The sequence below is a fragment of the Drosophila guanche genome, unplaced genomic scaffold (genome assembly GCF_900245975.1).
Source record: "Drosophila guanche unplaced genomic scaffold, DGUA_6, whole genome shotgun sequence".
Classification (NCBI taxonomy): domain Eukaryota; kingdom Metazoa; phylum Arthropoda; class Insecta; order Diptera; family Drosophilidae; genus Drosophila; species Drosophila guanche.
In genome coordinates this window covers 8,533,330-8,551,729 of record NW_022995744.1, presented here as the reverse complement: position 1 = coordinate 8,551,729, position 18,400 = coordinate 8,533,330, and the positions used below count along the sequence as shown (strand labels likewise).

Below are 18,400 nucleotides of genomic sequence, written 5' to 3'. Positions count from 1 at the left end.
ATCATAATACCCTCTGCTATAGGGTATGAAACATATCAGAGAACAACATAAATGTGGATATGTGTCACATTATGGCCATTCCGAGTGGGATGGAGCTTTGATGGCTATGCCCACGGCGTCTGCTCCCCCTTCTGCAGCTTCTGCTCGTAAATCTTTCCAAGAACAGAGCTCCAAAAGCCAGGGGGATAACTTTGGTACAATATTTGCTGACATGACAACCCAAAAAACATACACTCGGGCGAAGAGGGAGGGAGACACACCCACACACACACACACACACACACACACACACACACACACAAAGAGACACAGAGAAGGTGATAATGACAGTTTAGGCATTCATTACACGTGTTGCTGATAAGGCGCCTGGGCACACCACACAGCCAGGTGGGCGGAATCGGAGTGCCACCCAGCATCAGCAGAAGCAGCAGCAGCAACAACAATTGACATGACGCCGCTGATAAAAGTCAACAATATAAATTAATAAAGCTGCAAGGCGCGAAACGAGAGAAGTGCGCGCGAGTGAGAGGCCCCCAGGGATCCTGTTCAATGTCCTGCGTGTTTGCCATAATAATATATTTCATTTCGAATCAACAAGCCAAGGCAGGGACAAGGCCAGCACCAGGTCGACTCCGGACAGGACAGCACCCACGAAAAAAAAAAAAAATACAAACAAGAAAGCTCACAGCTCGTTGCTGGCTATGGCGATATACTCATATATTTTAAAATATGCACATTATGAGCCGAAAGTAAGCTGATATTTATGCTAATGAACCCGACGACAGTTGCCCCTGGAAGAGGCCATTCATTTTCCTGGCCAAGACAGAAGACACAAAATGGAACACAGGAGCACGAACAGAAACAGAGGAGAAGCAGCAGCTATCAGCCTCAAAGCAATTACTATAATTGCTCACTCCTACAAACACACACACACACACACACACACACACACACACATTCACAAGAGATACACACTCGTGCACTCACATCAATACTCATTTAATACACATGCAAAAACTTTCTTTTTGTTTGACTTTCGCTCTGGCACGAAACTCCTTCCCATCACATCTGAAATATCAAAGCAACACGTGTCCTGCCACACACAAAGCACACATCACATTTCATCTCATCTTATTCCATCCGCAAATCATTAAAGACTAAAGTAAATAGAAGCTCAAGTTTTAGAGGCGATTTGCGGCCAAAGATTGTAATTAAAATTGTTCACAATATATTTTGCACACTTGCGGGCACATGAATCAATATTTGCGGTTGGCAGATACAGGACCTATCCAATCATCTGTTGATTGCGATAAAAAGAATCAACAGCAGCAAGGAAGCGGAATCTTTCGATGAATATTTTTTACTGGAGCCGGGGAAATTTTTGGGAGCTGGCAGCAGAGTCACCTTCAGGAGCAGAAGCCAATGGAAAGTGCCGGGTAGAAGCCAGAAGCAAAACCAAAGTAATCTCTAGAATGGTTCGAACCCAAATCAGCGGAAAGTAAACTTCATTAACATTTCAATATTTCCCTCATTTTCATTCAGTTTTCTCCTCCCACCCTTTTCTGGCAGCCTTTTCAATTTTACTGATTTTTCACATTATGTATTCAGATTTTGTGCCTGTTGCTGTCATTGCTCTTTCGGTTCTCCTCTTATTTTTTTTGTTTGGTGCCTCCAGAGATTTGCTCACTTTCCGTCTACCTGGGCGCACACATTCATTAGGCGAATGACTTAGAGTCGACATCAATTGTGCCACGTGCCACGCCCACCATTACCGCTAAGCCAGGCCAACAAGAAAAAAAAAAAAGAAAAAACACAAAGGAATTCCAATTGCGATTCCAATTCTGTTGAACAACTAAGCACAAATTCTGAGACAGCCTGTACAGACGTACCATTTGTCAGTAGCTCATAGCTGCCAAATGTCTTTTGTGGCTGGCATGTCCTTTGTGACCATGCCATGTGCTGCCAAAGGGCATTGCTTTAGGGACAAATAAAATACTTTTAAAGAATAGAAATAAATATACAAACTTGTGTCAAACATAACGAGAACTAATTAACGTGGAACATTTGTTTTCCTATTTGAAATTAAATAACCTATAAAGAAAAGAAATAAAGAAAAAAAAAATTTCAATAATATACAATTCCTACACATTCTCTGCGGTAATTGCAGAGTAAAGTGAGAAATTGCAAGCAAATATTCCCATATTATTTAAGTATTCAAGACAATCGGAGTTTTCATTATCATCCCGAGCTGTATTTCTGCTTACTTCCCCCTAAAAAACGCACACAATTAGAGCATAATTCATGGCCAACGGCTGCTTAGTGGTCTTTATTCTCCCCAATGGCTCCCCAGCGAGCATTTGTTGCTGCAGAACAATAACGAGAGCAGTAGAACAGAACAGAGAAAGAGACCGAGAAAGAGAGATAAAGAGAACGAGAGAGAGGTGGAGACAGAGGTAAGCAATGGCAAGTCGACTTTAATTTGTTTCGTGTGCTACCATGGATGAGAGTTGCCGAATGAACTGGTGGCCAACAGAGACAGACGGGCTTTCTCTCTCCCTCGATATCTCTATGTCTGTCGTTCGTGGCATGCAACGCCTTTGGCAATGCCAATCTTTAATCCACAGCATCCTCCTCATGCTGCATGTGCCCCATTCGGGTGGGAAAATATAAAAATATGATAACTATACGTGTGGCATATACATACATACATACATGCATGTATTCGAGTACTCTTGTATGTGGAACATTTATATGCGCATTGAAACCGAAGTTGAGTAAAAATGTAAACAATTTTTTGTTGCTGTGATGGGCACATGTATGGCTTTTTATGAAGAGGAAGCCTTTTGGCCAGAAAGCAGGCCAAATGCCCAGCAGTAGCAGCAGCAGCACTGGCAGTGGCAGTGCCAAACAAATGGCCCAATCCGGAATGGTGGGGGCATAGGGGCCTGGGGGCTCAGCTCAGTATCCGGCAGAATGGCAGACAAATGCACTGGGGTGCCACAAACAGACAGGCAGACGACGGTAGACGCGCTGACTGACCCACTGACTGGCCAAGGCAGTCTCTCCATGTGTGTGTTTATGTGAAGCAGCATAACGAGCGCTTAAATAATTAATATTACTCATACGCAGTGATGTCCGTGGAAAAAAGTACGAGAGCGTATGAGGTACGTGGTGCATGGCTACATGGGAGCACGGTCTGTTCTTTCTCTTCTGTTTATTTCGCCGAGTACGGGCACGAGAATAAATCATAAAACGTGCACTCAGCGCGCATATTAAATCCATCGGGCTAATGAACACTGAAACTGATTGATGAACGCCTGAGACGCTCCATTCAGCCTTTCAGCCAACTCCTTCCCAAAATGTATCGGTGTATCATCTTGCAACTGTATCTGTATCTGTTGGCTGTTGCTGTTTCGTGTAAACTTCAATTAATAACGCAAAAGCGCGCAAAAGTTTCAGTTTGCCATCAGCATTAACATTTTGCATTCATTCATTAGGAGCCAAAGTTTACGCCGATGATAAATTGTGGAAATTTTTGGCAGTGAAACTGAATCTAGCCTGGGGTGGTGTGGGGTAAATCAAACTTCTTCACTAATTCATTTTCGTTTCGAGAGAAAATGGAAAAATATGTGAACCTTTTTAAGGGGCCTCCAGTCCTTTCCTAATCAAGATGAACAGCGGGTACACAGAAAAAGTATTTAAGTAAACGTCAGTGTCGGCTGTTCATCCGATTTAACCCTTTTTATGTTTTTTAGGTATCACACGGTCGCATCATTTGTAATCAAGATGAATCATCCACCGCTTTGGAGTCGTTTTTGCTTGGGTATCAAATAGTCGAATACATAACTGACCGTGCCATTCGTCTTATTTCGTACATTCAACTGTTTGTTGTTATTCTCTGGGACTTTGGGGACAGAGCATAATTTGAATTATTAATTAGCGCGTAATTAGTCGGGTTTTGATGCCGCATCTTTCCACCAGTTTTACCCGTTCTGACCACGTCTTGCGGCCATAATTTTAATGCTCGCCCCAAGCCTTTGATCTTCCCGGGACTTGGGGATTCTACGTCTTTTGATTACCTAATTCATTTACCTCTTTGCCCGACACCCCGAAAGTTTCCCTTTCTCTTCTGCCTGTAAAATGCATAGAAATTTATCAGGCAAAAAATAACTCATTATGTGTCAAAAGCGTCCTTGCCCCAGAGAAACCCAGTGAACCCTCCCCCCCATTGACCCAAATTAAGAGCGGAACTCAAATCTGAAAGTTTTGCTTTATATTAGCTCCCGCTCCCACAAAAACCTGCTTTTGGCCATGGAACGTTCATGGAAATTCCAACAACCGCGCCACTGTTCTACGACTGTCCGCGCAATTACAGTCAATCCCAGCCCAGCCCAGCCCAGCCCAAGCCCCTCCTTGTTCCTGTGGCAGTGGCTTATCAAGTGAAGCTTGAACTCGAGTGCCGAGGATGATCCTCTCGGCACAAACTCAAAGAACATAAAATGACAGCAGTTTTTGTTTATTTTCATGCAACGTTCAACTGCTGTGCTTAAAATAGTCAAAAAGTTGTAATGACTTTATCCCCGGCTAAGCGACAGCGCAACGTGCAACAGCACCAGCAGGCAGCCAGCAGCCGGAGCGGCAGAGAAGTGCGGAAAGAGAAGTTATAAAAAATACAGTCACAATCTTCAGGATTGTACGAGATAAAAGGAAACCAAATATAACCGAACAGAGCTGAAATTGTATACAAATTAAATGGAAATATGTATGTACTGGCACCCAGCGAAAGTTGTTAAAAGTCAATTCGCATTTGCAATATAATTTTGATAAGAGCCCCACAGAGACCCCTGCCCTGCCCTTTTGCTGCCCGTCCGATTTCCATGCTAGTTTTTGCGAAAATCGCATAAAATTACGTCAATAAAAAAAGGTAAGCAAACAGTGTTCCCCATTTATATGCATACACGAGAGAGGGCCTGCTTACCTCTCACCTCTTAGCCTGGGCAAAGTGTACTATGTAGATTTTTGGTGGAGCGGAGTGGAACCGCCTGCTGCCTCTGCCGCTGCCTGGCATTTTATCGAGCAAACTTCTCGACATATAATTCACACCAGCTGCTAATTTAAGCGCCCGAATTAATGACCCGGGCATAAAATTCTACGAGCATATACACGAGAGACTTTAGACCGAAGTGGGGCGCCCCTCCAGGGTGCCGGTCGCAGGGCAATCGTAAATATTCTGCTTAAGCATGCTACCATATCGTGGGTCAAATGTCAGGGGAACTAGAGTCAAGTGGGACGGCGGCGGATCAGCCAGATTTAGTCATAAAAATCTTTATAATTGATGGGTCTACCAAGGACTGTAACCTTGAGAGGTTTAATGGCTGTAATTCCGATTCAGGTTGCATTTTGTTTTCCATGTACCACTCGGTATGGGCTTCCTTCCTAGAGTTATAATTATAATTCCAACAGCTGTTGGTTTTATTTAGTTTTTACTCTCTAAATAATAATCAGCAAACATCCTTAAGATCTTTCGTTAGGCAGCGCTTTAGAATTTGTCCTCGAAACTTCTTTAGTAAAATATTATTCCATTTTGTAGTCCCATTTTCATTCATTTTCAACTTTTGCCGCACAATATCTAAACTTTCCCCAATTAGGAGTTCAATTGTATGTCCCCCAGGGGTACAAAACCCACAACCAAACCCCCTAGAGTTGGTGGATTGTCCACTTTCAGTTGCTGTTTCTTTTGCATTAACAGAACGGAAACTGTTTAATTTTTGGTCAAAACATTTGCTTCGCTTGATGGCATTATAAAAGAGCAACCAGAAACGAATTTGTATTTTCACGCTCCTCATTCTACAGGCCTCACTCTCTCTGTCTCTCTCTCTCTCTCTTGGCCAATTTGATGCGAACCCGAGGCTGAAACCCACTCCCCACCACACCCACTCTTTTGGTGTCCCTTTTATCCACGCGTAACTTTGACGTTTGGGCTGTCAAAGTTTGTGAACGCCGGCGAGCATTCAGAGTGACAATGTTTCCCCCCTTTCCTTCTCCTTGGACACTCGGGCACTTCGGATCTCTCTGGTTATAGTATGATTAAATCACAGAACCACAAACTGCATTAAAAAAGTTATAGAAAAAATACAAACTGACAAACAAGCGAAAGACCCAGTAAATAAAATTGCATTATGTGTTTTGCTCCGTATATATATATGTATGTGGTGGCAAATACTGTTGTTTGTCCTTAGTTTTTGACATTGTTTATTATTGTTTTATTGTATGGCAATTTATAATAGTTGTGTTCCACAAAAAATATAAAAACAAAGCATATATGGGGGCGAAAAGCGCAAATAAAATGCAAATGAAATTTGTGCTAATAAAATTCAGTTATAAAATTTTCGGCAATGGCTTAGCCAAAAATATGACTTCAAAAATGCCAGCGGATGCCGACCGCCATGAAATGTGTTATTTACACAGTCAAAACACATCCAACACACATAGATACACCCACACACACACACACGAGAGAAGGAAGGAGTGACCGGGCTGTTGCATAAATTAGAACGAACGCCCAGCAATGCATCGCATTTGACATTTGACCCGCTTGAACGGAGACCATCAGCCACAAAATTGGCAACTGCCATCCGCAGATGGTTTTGCCCATTCAACCATTTACCAGACCATGCTGCCATTTTCCCAGTTACCATTTTAACATTTTACCATTTTATACCATTTATCGGTGTGGATGGTCGATGGTCTCCCCCATCTAAGTGAATTTTCACGCCGCCATGGCCATTGTCACCTTTGCGCCAAACAATGCACCGTGTCTGCCTTGTGTGTGGCTGCCATGTGGCTTAATTGAGAGGATTTAGGCGGTGTTCCACATGCGGAATTCTCTGCCACGTGCTAGTTTGCCAGTAAAGTAAGCCAAGTACTTCATCGTACTTGACATCAACGGAACAAAAACAACAGAAGTTGCGGATGACACAAGGAAGTTTCTATGCCTATTTGGTGTACAAATATGAATCAATTTTGAATGCGATTAGCAGACTCGACGGGGATCAGTTGTTTCCGCATACATCTGGTATCTTGTAGCCCACCCGTGATCCATCTTTGATCCATCTCAAACACAGATTAGGCAAACTTTATACCCACGGGCCACTCAAATTGCTGCTTGACCCAATGGGTCGTCTATGCCCCATTAAAAATCTCTAGAGGAGGCGCCGCCTCGAGCGTCATTAAGTCCATGTTAGGCTTACAGTACATCTTCTGAAGAGGAGACACTTGCCCACACCCGCCGTCTAGGCCTCATCTCTCGGATCTCACATCTCGCTTTTTGTATCCGCATTAATTTTGCACCCATTGTGCGAGTCTGCTACATCCTTGGTGGCTCCTATATCTTTCGCTTTTGTTCTCCATTGTCACGCAAAGTGTTGCTTACAGTTCGGCGGGGGTTCCAGTGACACAGCCTATAGTGCCACTCGTCGTTGTCCCCACTTCCACCCACCACCCATCACTCGATGTTATCGCGCATCAACAAGGCATAATAAGGAGGGCACGCGCTCACCCACTTGGCTAAGACAAAGATGGCCCTGGTGTTCGCTGCTCCCCTCTCACTGGTGGGGCAATCGCACCCAGCTTGACTTTTTTTAATATCCCTGATATTTGCGCCTGTTATCATTCGATGGGTACCGCTGCTGCTGCCTGATGCCTCTGGGCTGTGCCTCCTGCTGTGCCTAGTTGTTCGGCACCGCCCCAACTCCTGTGTGACACGCCCCCAAGCTGCTGCTGATGCTGCTGCTGCTGCTGCTGCTGCTCTTGTTATTCATGTCGTCATTTCCTATTGTCGTCGTTGCTGTAATTGTTGTTGCCATTCTGGTCTCCATCGCTCGTCCTACATGCGCACCCAGCAACTTGTTTTCATTTTACGCTTGCCTGCCGCTATTCAACCATCTCTTGGTCCTGGTCCTGGTCCTGGTCCTGGTTCTGGTACTGGCTCTGTGCCTGCTCCGTTTCACGTTTCATATTCTGCCACCCAGCTGCTGTTGTCATTTTGTACAATTTTGCGCTCTGATTTTTAAATATAATCCGAAAGCAACGCTTCCGACTGCTGCTGCTCCTGCTCCTACTACTATTTCGCCTCCTCAACCTCCTTGTGCTGCTGCTCTTCTGTATCTGTATCTCTGGCTGTGAATTGTTGGGTGGCTCCAAGTCACGCGATATCGCGAAATCCGCTTTTGCGGAAATCTAATTGCACATCATCTCTCTCTCTATCTTATTCTCTCTGTGCCACACACACTTTCCGCCATCTCTTTCACACTGCGCCTCTCTCCCTCTGACACTCTCCTGGCCATGCTCTTTCTCTGGTGTTGGATGCTGCCTGTGGCCGTAGGCTGATTTTAACATAATGCTTTTTTAAATGCAAAGTTACAAACACTCGCTTGTTGCCCGCTGCTCCGGCGGCCCCAAAGCGACCTGCCCCTTGCCACAGCCCCAGCTACAGCCACAGCCACAGTTCTGCCCTTGCCCTGCCACTGTCCCCTTTCTCCTGCTTCCTATGTATTAGCACATTTTATGGCAGCGTCCGCCGCCATCCTCCAGCATCGCATTAGCATAAAGCAGACACAAAAGGCGAAAAAGGAAGCGAAATAAAACAAGTTGAAATTACTTTCTGCCTTTTATGGGGCAGCTCGAATGTTTGATACCTCCCAAAAACACAGACACCAATCACTTGAAATTGGCCCAAATAAATCATCAACTAAAAGCAGCATTTATCATCATAAATTTATACATTTTTGATACTGTTTCCATATTAATTGAAGAATGAAATTTCCCTAATTGCCTTTGGATTAGCATTCATGTGTAATTAAGACACCATCATCAGCATCTTTAATTAAGGAAAACTCTTAGAAAATGTTGATAAATTACAACTTAGGACTCGAATTGGATTTATTTCATAAACAGCTTAAGAGATTTCCAGCTGGTGGCAAAGAGCATCCGAGTTTTCAAAGTCTGCACAAATTTGTTTTCCGCTTGACAGCACAGTTTATGAATACAGTGGGGTATAAATTTATAGAATATCTAAAGAATTTGTACCAGCAAAAGTCATCAGAAATCTATACAAATTTAAGCCAGAGAGCAATGAAGAGCTCTTCCCGATATTCATCCTTTAATTAATAGATCTTTTAATCCGCGAACACAACCCCTCGTCAGCAGCGTACAGGGTATTAATGCCCTTGCACACACACACAGAAAAAAATGTATATTTATAAATTAATTTGCGGTCGCGTTGACATTTGACTTTTGCTCATGTGGTGGCCAGTCCAGGCGCGTGTCCAGCGGGCAAGCTTTCTTTTAATTAATGAAAATATTTTGGTTGCAGAAAGAACACCCAAAAAACCAAAAGCCAGGCCACAGACCCACACCCACAGCAAAAATCCAATGCATTTTCGTGCATGATGAGGGGCCTCCTATCAGGCCTGGCCACTAATGCATGTTGGCCAAATGTTTGGCCATAATCAAATTGCAGTCAATAGGAAGATAAACACCATTGACAGGCGCATTTCCATAAACCCACAGACGACGTACTGCCTTCTAGCGTACGCACAGATACGCAGATACAATTTTATTTATAGATCAAGTCCCGACATAGAGTTTGTCGAGCAAACAAATGTTCAGCACAGAGGCAGAGAATGCGAGAGCGAGAGAAAGCTAAATATTAATTAACTGCCATCAGTGGAAAAACGATTTCCACTATAGTTTGCCACTGGCAAAGTGTCAATAAATCGTGTGTCCACATGCACCAATTCCCCCCTAGACAAACAGAAATCCCAATGGCAGGCATACAGAATGTCGTGCCACGTTTTGATGCCGCTCTCGATTTTGCAGCAATTACTTTTCACCGTAAAAGTTGGCAACTTATTTAAGGTTTCGACAGGCTGAAGCGGAGATTTTTTTTCCCTTACCACACCACAGGCGCACAGATGGTTGGGGGGCGGTACATATGCGCAATATTCTCGCCAATTGAGCATTTGATTTGACTGCCAAACGTTGCCGCGAACTGCCTTTGACAGCAGGCGGCAGGAGGTCGGAGAGCACAGCAGCAGCATCCCCATTCTAGCCGCTATCGAATAAGGAATAGAAACAGGATGGAACCACGAGACGGTAGACTGTAAAACAGGAGGCTGTGTGGAAAACTGAATAAAAGAAGCACCAAAAGGAGACAAAAAAGGTTTCAATGTGGCACTTTTTTCTGGCTGCTACTGCTGCTGCTTCCTCCTCAACGCCATTTCCATTTATGTTGTTTACACTCCCCCCTCTCGCCATCTCTCACCACACTCTGTAGCTGGACAAGAAGAGGGTTTTGGACCTGCTGCTGTTGCTGCTGCTGCTGCCAAAAGGCAAACGACACCCGCCGCTTGATAGGATGCGATGTGCGGGTCATGTAATGGACAGAGGCAGAGACCCTTTACCTTCGCCCCTCTCCACCATCGCATAGGTGACAGAGAGCCGCCTAGAGAAAGTGCACGGCGAGAAGAACTGGGTATAAAAAGTGTGTTTCAGCAGATTTCCAGACAAAGATTAGGATAATCCTGAAAAACAAATTATTGATTCAAACATAGCATTCGCTTCCAGGAAAATAAGAGAGTTTAATGGGATGTCAGATGGAAAGATTTGCTTCACAGATTTTTGTACACTTTAAAAAATAGGAAAAAATACTTGAGAATATTTTTAATTCCCCTAGAAAAGGATTTTGACTTTGTTTTGCTTGTAGATTTCTTTCAGTGTAGTACAGCTACCTGTAACGGTGGCGATAACCAAACCTCTCTGCTTGTTTTGTGCGAGTTGCGTGTTTATTTTTTCACCTCAGTCACCACCATTCCCCTCATTTCCATCCCATTCCCCGTATCCTGCACTCCATCCACTCGTTACATCTTTTTTGTGTCACTTTTTGCTGTCTATGTGGATGGGTGGGTGCGAATTTTGTTGTAAGAGTGTATTAAAGAAACATCTGGGAACCTGTGCCTGTCTCTTCAGGGAAACCGCCTTCTTCTACTTAAATTTAATTTAAAGGATCAGAGAGGCAGCCGACGGCTACTCCTATAAAAGAAAGAGATGTTGTGAGCGCAGAGCCAATGCAAACAGAATCAGTAAACTGGCTCATAAATATGGGAGGGCGTGGGCGTGGCTGCTGCATCGCAACATTGACACAGCATCAAAAATTAGCGTGACGGAGCCTTAATTGTGACCCACAGTTCGGAGGCACAATGGAGGCCAGAGCTTTTGTTGGCCAAGAAATGAGTTTCTTTAGGAGGTAAGTCACGAGGCGAGGAGGCAAGGCACTGGAGTAGCACTAGGCGCCGGAAGTGGGACTGACGGTTATGTCCTGCAGGGGTTACGTTACCCTTTTGTTGAACCCTCCACTCTACTCGACCTTTGTCACAGCTTCGACGACACTTGAGATTGTGGCAGCGGACCCTCAGCTATTGAGATTTCACTTGAAATTAACATAATTCCTTCTTTTCTGTTTTCTATTTTCTATTTTCTAATTCTATTGCTTTCTGGGTGTTCCAACGATCGTAATGGAACGTAATGTAATGGCCTTTGTGTGATGATGATTATTATAAGTTTCATTTCGCTTTCAGTTTCCTTTTTGTATTGCTCAAAAACCTGAGTCCTGGGTTTCGGACTCTGTCCATTAACCCAAAATGAGGTGCAATTCAAAATAATAATACCCGGCGACCCCCAGCGGGGATGACACTTTCGCCACCGAAAAACTTTCATTCACCGAGCAGGAGAGGGGCCGAGGCATCAGTTGCCCGTCGCTGATTGTTTGGCAAAGATTTAGATTTCGGGACACCGTATAGGGTATTCATTCAGTGGGAAACTTACTCTCGGAGTCGGAGAATCATAAATCTTTTTAATTTCATTGATCAACTTTTGGCCGAGAAAAGTTTTGCCCACTGCCCCCCTGCCGCTCTTAAGAAAGTTTTCTCGCACTTGACTCTGTCCCGCAGGATATACAATATTCCCGGCTGACATTTAAATCGACGAGAGATAAATACTAAAACTTAAACTTCCAAATCGAAATTATGTGACGCCTTATTTTGGGGCTCTTTTGGCAAGCATTTTTTTGTCGATTGGGCAGGGCCATAAAAAATCATATTTAATGGGGCAATAGCCACAGGAAGCAGAAGCAGGAGGCTGCGGTACGCACGAAAGCATGTCGGAAGCGGCAAATAAATAAATTCCATTTGGGGATAGTTTTGTGAGGGGTTCTGTGTGCCCGATACACAGATAGGAGAGCTTATAAATTGAACTGGGTCTGTGATTGGATGGAAATTAATGAGGCATATGCTACGGAAAATGTGTTTCTCGCAACAAAGAAAGAGCCAGATTTTGAGTTCGTTTAAAGAGAACGTTCCCTTTAAGAAAATCCAACAATATTAACCATTAATAAAGAAGCCATTTTCGATTGAACATTCCACCACACACACATGCCAGCTACCCAGTTTATAAATTCCCACTCGTTAATAACTTTTGTCTGCGTGCGGGAAAATGTTCATGGTGAAGGTAAATAACTTCGTGGGCGAACAGTATGCATAACTTTTGAGTTTGTTGAAATAGTTGCGGACACGAGCGAATCGTGTCTGTTGCAGTGGTTGTTGTATGTTTTATTGCCTTGTAGCCATATTTCTGTAGCCTTCGCACGGAACAAAAGTTACTGTTTGTCAGTGTGCAATCAATCTGTCAGAGAGAGAGAGAGAGAGAGAGAGAGACTTAATCAAAGGAAAGAAATCCCATTCAATCCTTCCTTCCATTGAGAGATGCGATTTAATAAATACAATATTCACAATGAAGGGAAAGGAATGTGTTTTTCCGCTTCATTCATGAGAAGGCTTTGCATTCTGTCCTTCTTGCTGGCATCATGCTCTGCCCTTTGCTGTCTTCCTTTCTCGAGAGAGACTCTTCCCGTCTCATTTAAGAGATATTTAATTTCAAGAGAATGAATTATAAATGCAATTTGAAAAGGGAGATGTTTCGCTTTCACTCTGGCCTTTGCTTATGATGCATATCCATCCTCTATTCTCTGTTCTGCTGTCCTGATGCTCTCCTACTCCGATGGCCTATGCAGAAAATTAATTACGCTGCTGAAAACTTCCATTCCTGAAGCTCTAGGATGCGGATGCGGATATGAATCCGGCTGCGGATGGGGAAGCCAATGCGACCACAACACTGACCCAGTTGTTTAATTGAATTGAAGCCATAAACACTTGGATCCATAGTGCCAGAGAACCACAGCCACAGCCAGAACTAATGGCAGAACCATCGTCATGGCGACCAGAGGGACAGAATGCGAGTGAGAATGAAAAATTGCAATGGACGATGGACGAATCGCTAAATAACTTTAATTGGTAGTGCGATTCCGAGGCCATCAATCACTTTTTGCCAGCGGATGCGGGTGCGGAAACGGAAATGCCAGCGGAAATGCCACGTGGCCCATTGCTAAGGAGCACTTTTGACAGCTGCTGTGTGGTGCTTGTCCTGGCCTGCCCCCGTCGCTTTTGCAATGACACCAAAAATATGGTACACAGAAAAATTAAGAAAAAAAAAAAATGAAACTGAGAATTAATCAAATTGCACATTTCATCAGAATGAAAACAACAAACAAGCGCAAATGTGCGACAGGCACCCGGCCCGGCCCCGGCCCCGGCGCCCGTTCCCCGGCAATTCTACTCGGATTCCCCGGGGGGAAAAAAAAATTTGTTGACATCTTCTGAGCCAACACGTAGCATCAACAGAAGCAACAAAAGCGGAGTAAAAGTAGTAAACACTTGACAAGAGCCAACAAAATAAAGGAAAAAGAGGAGAAACGGCAAAACAGAATGCTCCGACTTGAAGATACCTCGCTTTACTGGGTTCCCTTAATAGTTCTTATAATCGGAAAGTTAACTTATTTAAATATAATTATTTGCAGAGGTTTGCAGAAAATTATAGAGGATTAAGGTAAATGTCTTGATTCTGACTCTAATAATTCTCTAATCAAAATGAGTGCTGGCACTTTGGTAGATAATTGTTAAACCAACATACCCTTCCCTTTTACGAACGCCAGGATATACTCGCACTCGTAAAAACAACAGCAGAGGCAAGAAAGAGCGAAGCAGCAGCAGCAAATGTTTGCTTAAAAATGATGCGAGTACCAGGAGACAAAGGAATTCGGTGGGTGGACATAGCTGCTGCTGCTGCTGCTGTTACTCCTCCGTCTACTCCGCTTTCAACTTGTGCTTCTGCCTCTGACAGTTGCAAGACGCGTTGACAGTGACAAAGACAATCATGATCCTTGCGACGATGATGATGATAATGCGGACGATGGTTATGAATGGCCCAGATGATGATGATGGTGCTGCTGATGAGAGAGGAGGCCAACATTTGGCATAATCCTGCTGACAAAATGTCATTACACCATCTACATACATAGTGAAGATGCCTTTTGAAGTTGGCCAACGCAGATGAGGGGGGGTTTCCTCGCAGGGGGTCTTTGCAAATAAATATGAATGAATTCCCCTGACAACAGAGTAGGGAACGATGGGTGAGGGGCTGGCACGTTGACACCCCCGTGAGTTTATTACCATATTGAAACAGACAAAGTTTTGTAAGAAATATTTGAGAAAAGTCATTTGATTATTTCGCTTTTACAATTTGGGAGGAGAAGAAGCATGAGATACCCTAGAAAATCTTTGAACAGTAAAACGGTCTATGACTGGGGTCGTGAACTCTGTACGTGGCCAAAACAGCTTTACAATATCATAAAACACTGCTGCCAAAAGGGGAGCATACAATCATCGTACAACAATGTGTATATCATTCTTCTAATGTTGACTTACCGCGCGAGTGGTCCTGCTTTGGAGTAGTCCTTGTCCTGGGAGTCTGTTTCAGCAGTTATTCCACTTCCGCGTGGTGCTTTCCCCCCTCAGACACGGGACACGGGACACGGGACACGAGACACGGATACGGGCATTGGATGTCGGATGGCAGTCACGCGAGAAGTCACTCCACACACAGTTGCAGTCATTGACAAATGGCCCGAGAGAGCGAGAGAGAGATACAACTTTTCACTTTTGTCTTTATTATATTTTGTAGTCGTATGTGTGTGTTGCAGTGTGTTTTTTGGGTGGGCACACTGGTACTCCTCCTACTACTCCTCCTCTTCTGCTCTTTCTCCGGTTGAGTCTTGCAATGCCTCTCCCCTCTGTTCTGTTCTGTTCTGTTCTGTACCGTTATGTTCTGCAAGTCTTAGGCTCTGGCTCTGGTCTTTGCCTGCTCATGGGTCTTGCACTTCAGCTCCTCCCCTGTTTTAGGCTGCTTTCTCGCGTATTGGCCTAGTTTGTCTAGGCTTTTGGGGTGTGTGGGCCTGGGCCTGGAACGGCACTTGTCTAATGCTTTGTCTGCCAGACGGGGCGACGCTCTGTCTTTGCCTGCACTTGAGGAACACTTCTCCTCTCCGTTCTCTGTTTCTCTCTGTTCTACTGTGTGTGTGTCTGCATGCGAGTGAGTGTGGTTGAATTAGCGGGGGATATAACAGGCCAAGACACGAACTTTTGACCCCGTTCCGACCATCATAGGCAACAATAACAGCTGCTTGCGAGAAGAGGCTACTCGGGCAGAAGGCTTTTTCTTTTTGTATGTGTGTTTGTACCACTGGCCGGCTTTTTGCATTTTTTACACTTTATTTGAACATTTATCCAAAAAACACTACATGTGTGCCTACAGTTATGACGGTGACTGGTTCTTGACTTTGTTTATTGATTACCCTGACGCCTGCCGACGATCGGTGGCTAGGGGGAAACGACGGAGTTTACGACGCCAATCACAAAATCAAAGCAATAAACAGTAAATTGTATGCAAATTGCGGTTTATTTATATCAGGCTGTCACTCTCACACACACACAGAGCGCAGATTGAGCGTCTTCGGCGCTCACACACTCGCAGGCCACTTTACACGCTTTGCTTTGGTTATAAATTGTATTTCCATAAATTGGCTAGTTTTATTGTTTAGCACACAATTCACAGCATCGCGTCTTACGTTGTTTGCTCCGTTAGCCTGCAAGTTTCGACAAAAACACACCCGCGGACGTTACCGTTTCGTCAATCGCGCCACGTGAACTACTGAATGCGGGAATGGAGCAGCTGGGCAGCTGGAGCTTCGCAGAGAACAGTTAAGCTTCGCAGTGCACAGTGGAGCTTCAGTTGAGCTTCCAAAGGATGTTAAATCGTGTTCGCGCGCGCCACTCGGATTTATCAAAACAATAGGACCCTCACAAATATACCTTTTCGCTTTCAAAATATACCGTAGACATACCAAATCGTCCGGACTCTTTTTTTCGTTAAAAATATAGAAAATAATACCCCAGAAATATACCGGAAGTAATATACGTTCACACATTCAAATGTGCGGAGTCCGAAATTGTTTTCCTCGATTTCTTATATTCTATTTTATATTACTAGCTTGATAATACTTGCAGCATTAAAACTATAATTTTATCCGGTTAATGAATCAATTCTGCATAAGATTGGTTAGTTTTAATGACTTGATTTTCTTGGATTGTTAACTAAATTAAGATTAAGTTAATATACCACTGGAAGGCAGGATGTTTTAACATCCTTGAAAGGGACTTTTTAATTTTTTCCCAGCCAAAAGTAGGGAAATTTCGAAAGCTCTTCTCATTTATGGCATTGGAAAGTAGGAACAGTTTCTGAGCAAAAAAGTTGGCGCTAAATTCAACACTTGGACAATGTACCTCCGCCTGAACGCCTTTTAGGGCCATGACGCAGTCCCTTTCCAGCCCGCATTCCTAACTTGTGATGGCCCAAAACCTTTTGTGGGTTTTGCCTTTCTGGAATGTCCAAAAAAGAAAAAGACTGAAATCCGATTCTTTGTCATTATCTTTGTTAAATTTTAGTTACTTTTTATATGTGTGTACGTGTGTGGGGGGGCTTGTTACATTAATTACAAAAACCTAATGCACAAAAATGCAAAAAAAACTTCGAAACGCATGCAGCAGCAGCTGGCAGCCGGCAGCCAGCGGCCGGATGACCATCGTTGCCGCTGGCTTTACGCTGGATCTTAATCACCGCCGGCCGTCTCCTCGTTGGCAGCATCCTTGGACTTGGTCTTGGGCTTGTCGTCATCGTCCTCGGAGAATTCGCTGAGATCGCGGCGCATGGCATAGGCATCCTCCCCGTCCGCATAGTACTTGGGCTCCACCTCGATGATCTTAAACTTCAGCGAGTTGGTGTAGAGGTTGAGGGCGGCACGGTTGCTCTTGCGCACATGCAGCGACACGTACTGGGCGTTGAAGCACTCAACCATGGCCTGCGAGGCCTGATTCATGAGCTTCTGGGCGAGGCCCAGGCGGCGATACGAGCGCTTGACGGCCAGCGAGGTGATGTGGCCGTGACGGGTCTCGTCGCTTGGCTCGGGCTCCTCCATTTTGGCCAGGACATAGCCCACAATGCCACCCTTGTCGTCCTCGGCCACGTAGCTCAGCTGGGGCCAGGTGAGGCCGTGGTAGAAGTAATACTTCATCTGATAGTTCTCGGGCAGGCAGAGCAGATTGCAGTGCTGCATGGTCATCAGATCCTCGGGCTTAGCACAGCGAATGTTCATCTTGAAGTTGTTTTGAAGGTGTAACAGGGATACGAACTGTAACTGGATATGGGTGATTCAATCACGGCGGGCCTTGCGTGCTCTTCCTTGCTGATGTTGCTGCTCCCACACTACTTGCTGCTGCTCCTCTGGCTCTTCCTGACCCAGCAGTTCACGCACAAGACGAAATTTCGACAGAAATGCCTTCCAGATCAATAACCAGCCTTCAACGAAAGTAGAACAGGGTATTAGTGACAGTGTAGAGTATTTCCACGATCACCCACGTTTCCACAAAGTGCGTAATCATCATCTCCGGCCTGCTACCTGCTGCTGGTGCTGCTTACCCAACAAAATAATGGAAGCCACAATACTAACAGAAGCTAATACGGTGAGAATGCAGCCTAGGGCCGTTGGCAGCGACATTCTTGCCTGCAGGTGCGCATTAAAACAAAAGGAAAAAAACTACACGCTAAACTGCAATTTCACAATTTGCGTTTCGGGGCTACAAAAAAATGATGTTTATCACAATAGAAATCAGCTGGCACGCAAGTTGCGTCGTTTTGCAGCACTAAGGACCAGGGCTGCACGGACTGGTAGCAATGGATATTATACACAATTTGTGCTAAAATTTAACAAATATCCTTTTAACCAATTTTAATGTGTGCTGTTCTGTTGGCTGGATCGATTGGAATTATCTTACTTTTAGCTTAACTGTTTTTTCAATGCCCTCACATGCCGCCACCTCTTGGTGCCAATGGAAAC

The 18,400-nt window shown here is 44.4% G+C and overlaps 3 protein-coding genes across 5 annotated transcripts in view; all 3 read right to left on the bottom strand.

Annotated features, from left to right (window-relative positions):
* The window catches only part of LOC117579581 (junctional adhesion molecule A), a 96,834-nt gene extending 80,543 nt beyond the window's left edge, over positions 1-16,291 (bottom strand). For all 3 annotated transcript variants that reach the window (XR_004573503.1, XM_034265508.1, XM_034265509.1), the window contains exon 1: positions 14,877-16,291. The gene's annotated coding sequence lies outside the window, so the exon portion shown is untranslated. The remainder of the gene's footprint in view (positions 1-14,876) is intronic.
* A 631-nt stretch (positions 16,292-16,922) lies between these two features.
* Positions 16,923-17,689, bottom strand: LOC117579345 (N-alpha-acetyltransferase 10). Its single transcript, XM_034265171.1, has one exon. The coding sequence runs from the start codon at positions 17,657-17,659 to the stop codon at positions 17,117-17,119; it is 543 nt and encodes a 180-aa protein (XP_034121062.1). The 5' UTR covers positions 17,660-17,689; the 3' UTR covers positions 16,923-17,116.
* On the bottom strand, positions 17,682-18,185 carry LOC117579346 (small integral membrane protein 13). The gene is made up of 2 exons (XM_034265172.1): positions 17,983-18,185; positions 17,682-17,862 (listed from the first exon to the last, which is right to left on the bottom strand). Exons 1-2 carry the CDS (start codon positions 18,059-18,061, stop codon positions 17,717-17,719), a joined length of 225 nt encoding a protein of 74 aa, XP_034121063.1. The 5' UTR covers positions 18,062-18,185; the 3' UTR covers positions 17,682-17,716.
* Positions 18,186-18,400: the final 215 nt, after the last annotated feature.

Excerpts from the sequence above, each read along its gene's own strand:
- LOC117579345 (XM_034265171.1), bottom strand. The coding sequence starts at position 17,659 with ATGAACATTCGCTGTGCTAAGCCCGAGGATCTGATGACCATGCAGCAC.
- LOC117579346 (XM_034265172.1), bottom strand. The coding sequence starts at position 18,061 with ATGTCGCTGCCAACGGCCCTAGGCTGCATTCTCACCGTATTAGCTTCT. Across the intron at positions 17,863-17,982 it reads GGCTTCCATTATTTTGTTGG|GCTGGTTATTGATCTGGAAG; the intron begins GTAAGCAGCACC and ends CTTTCGTTGAAG.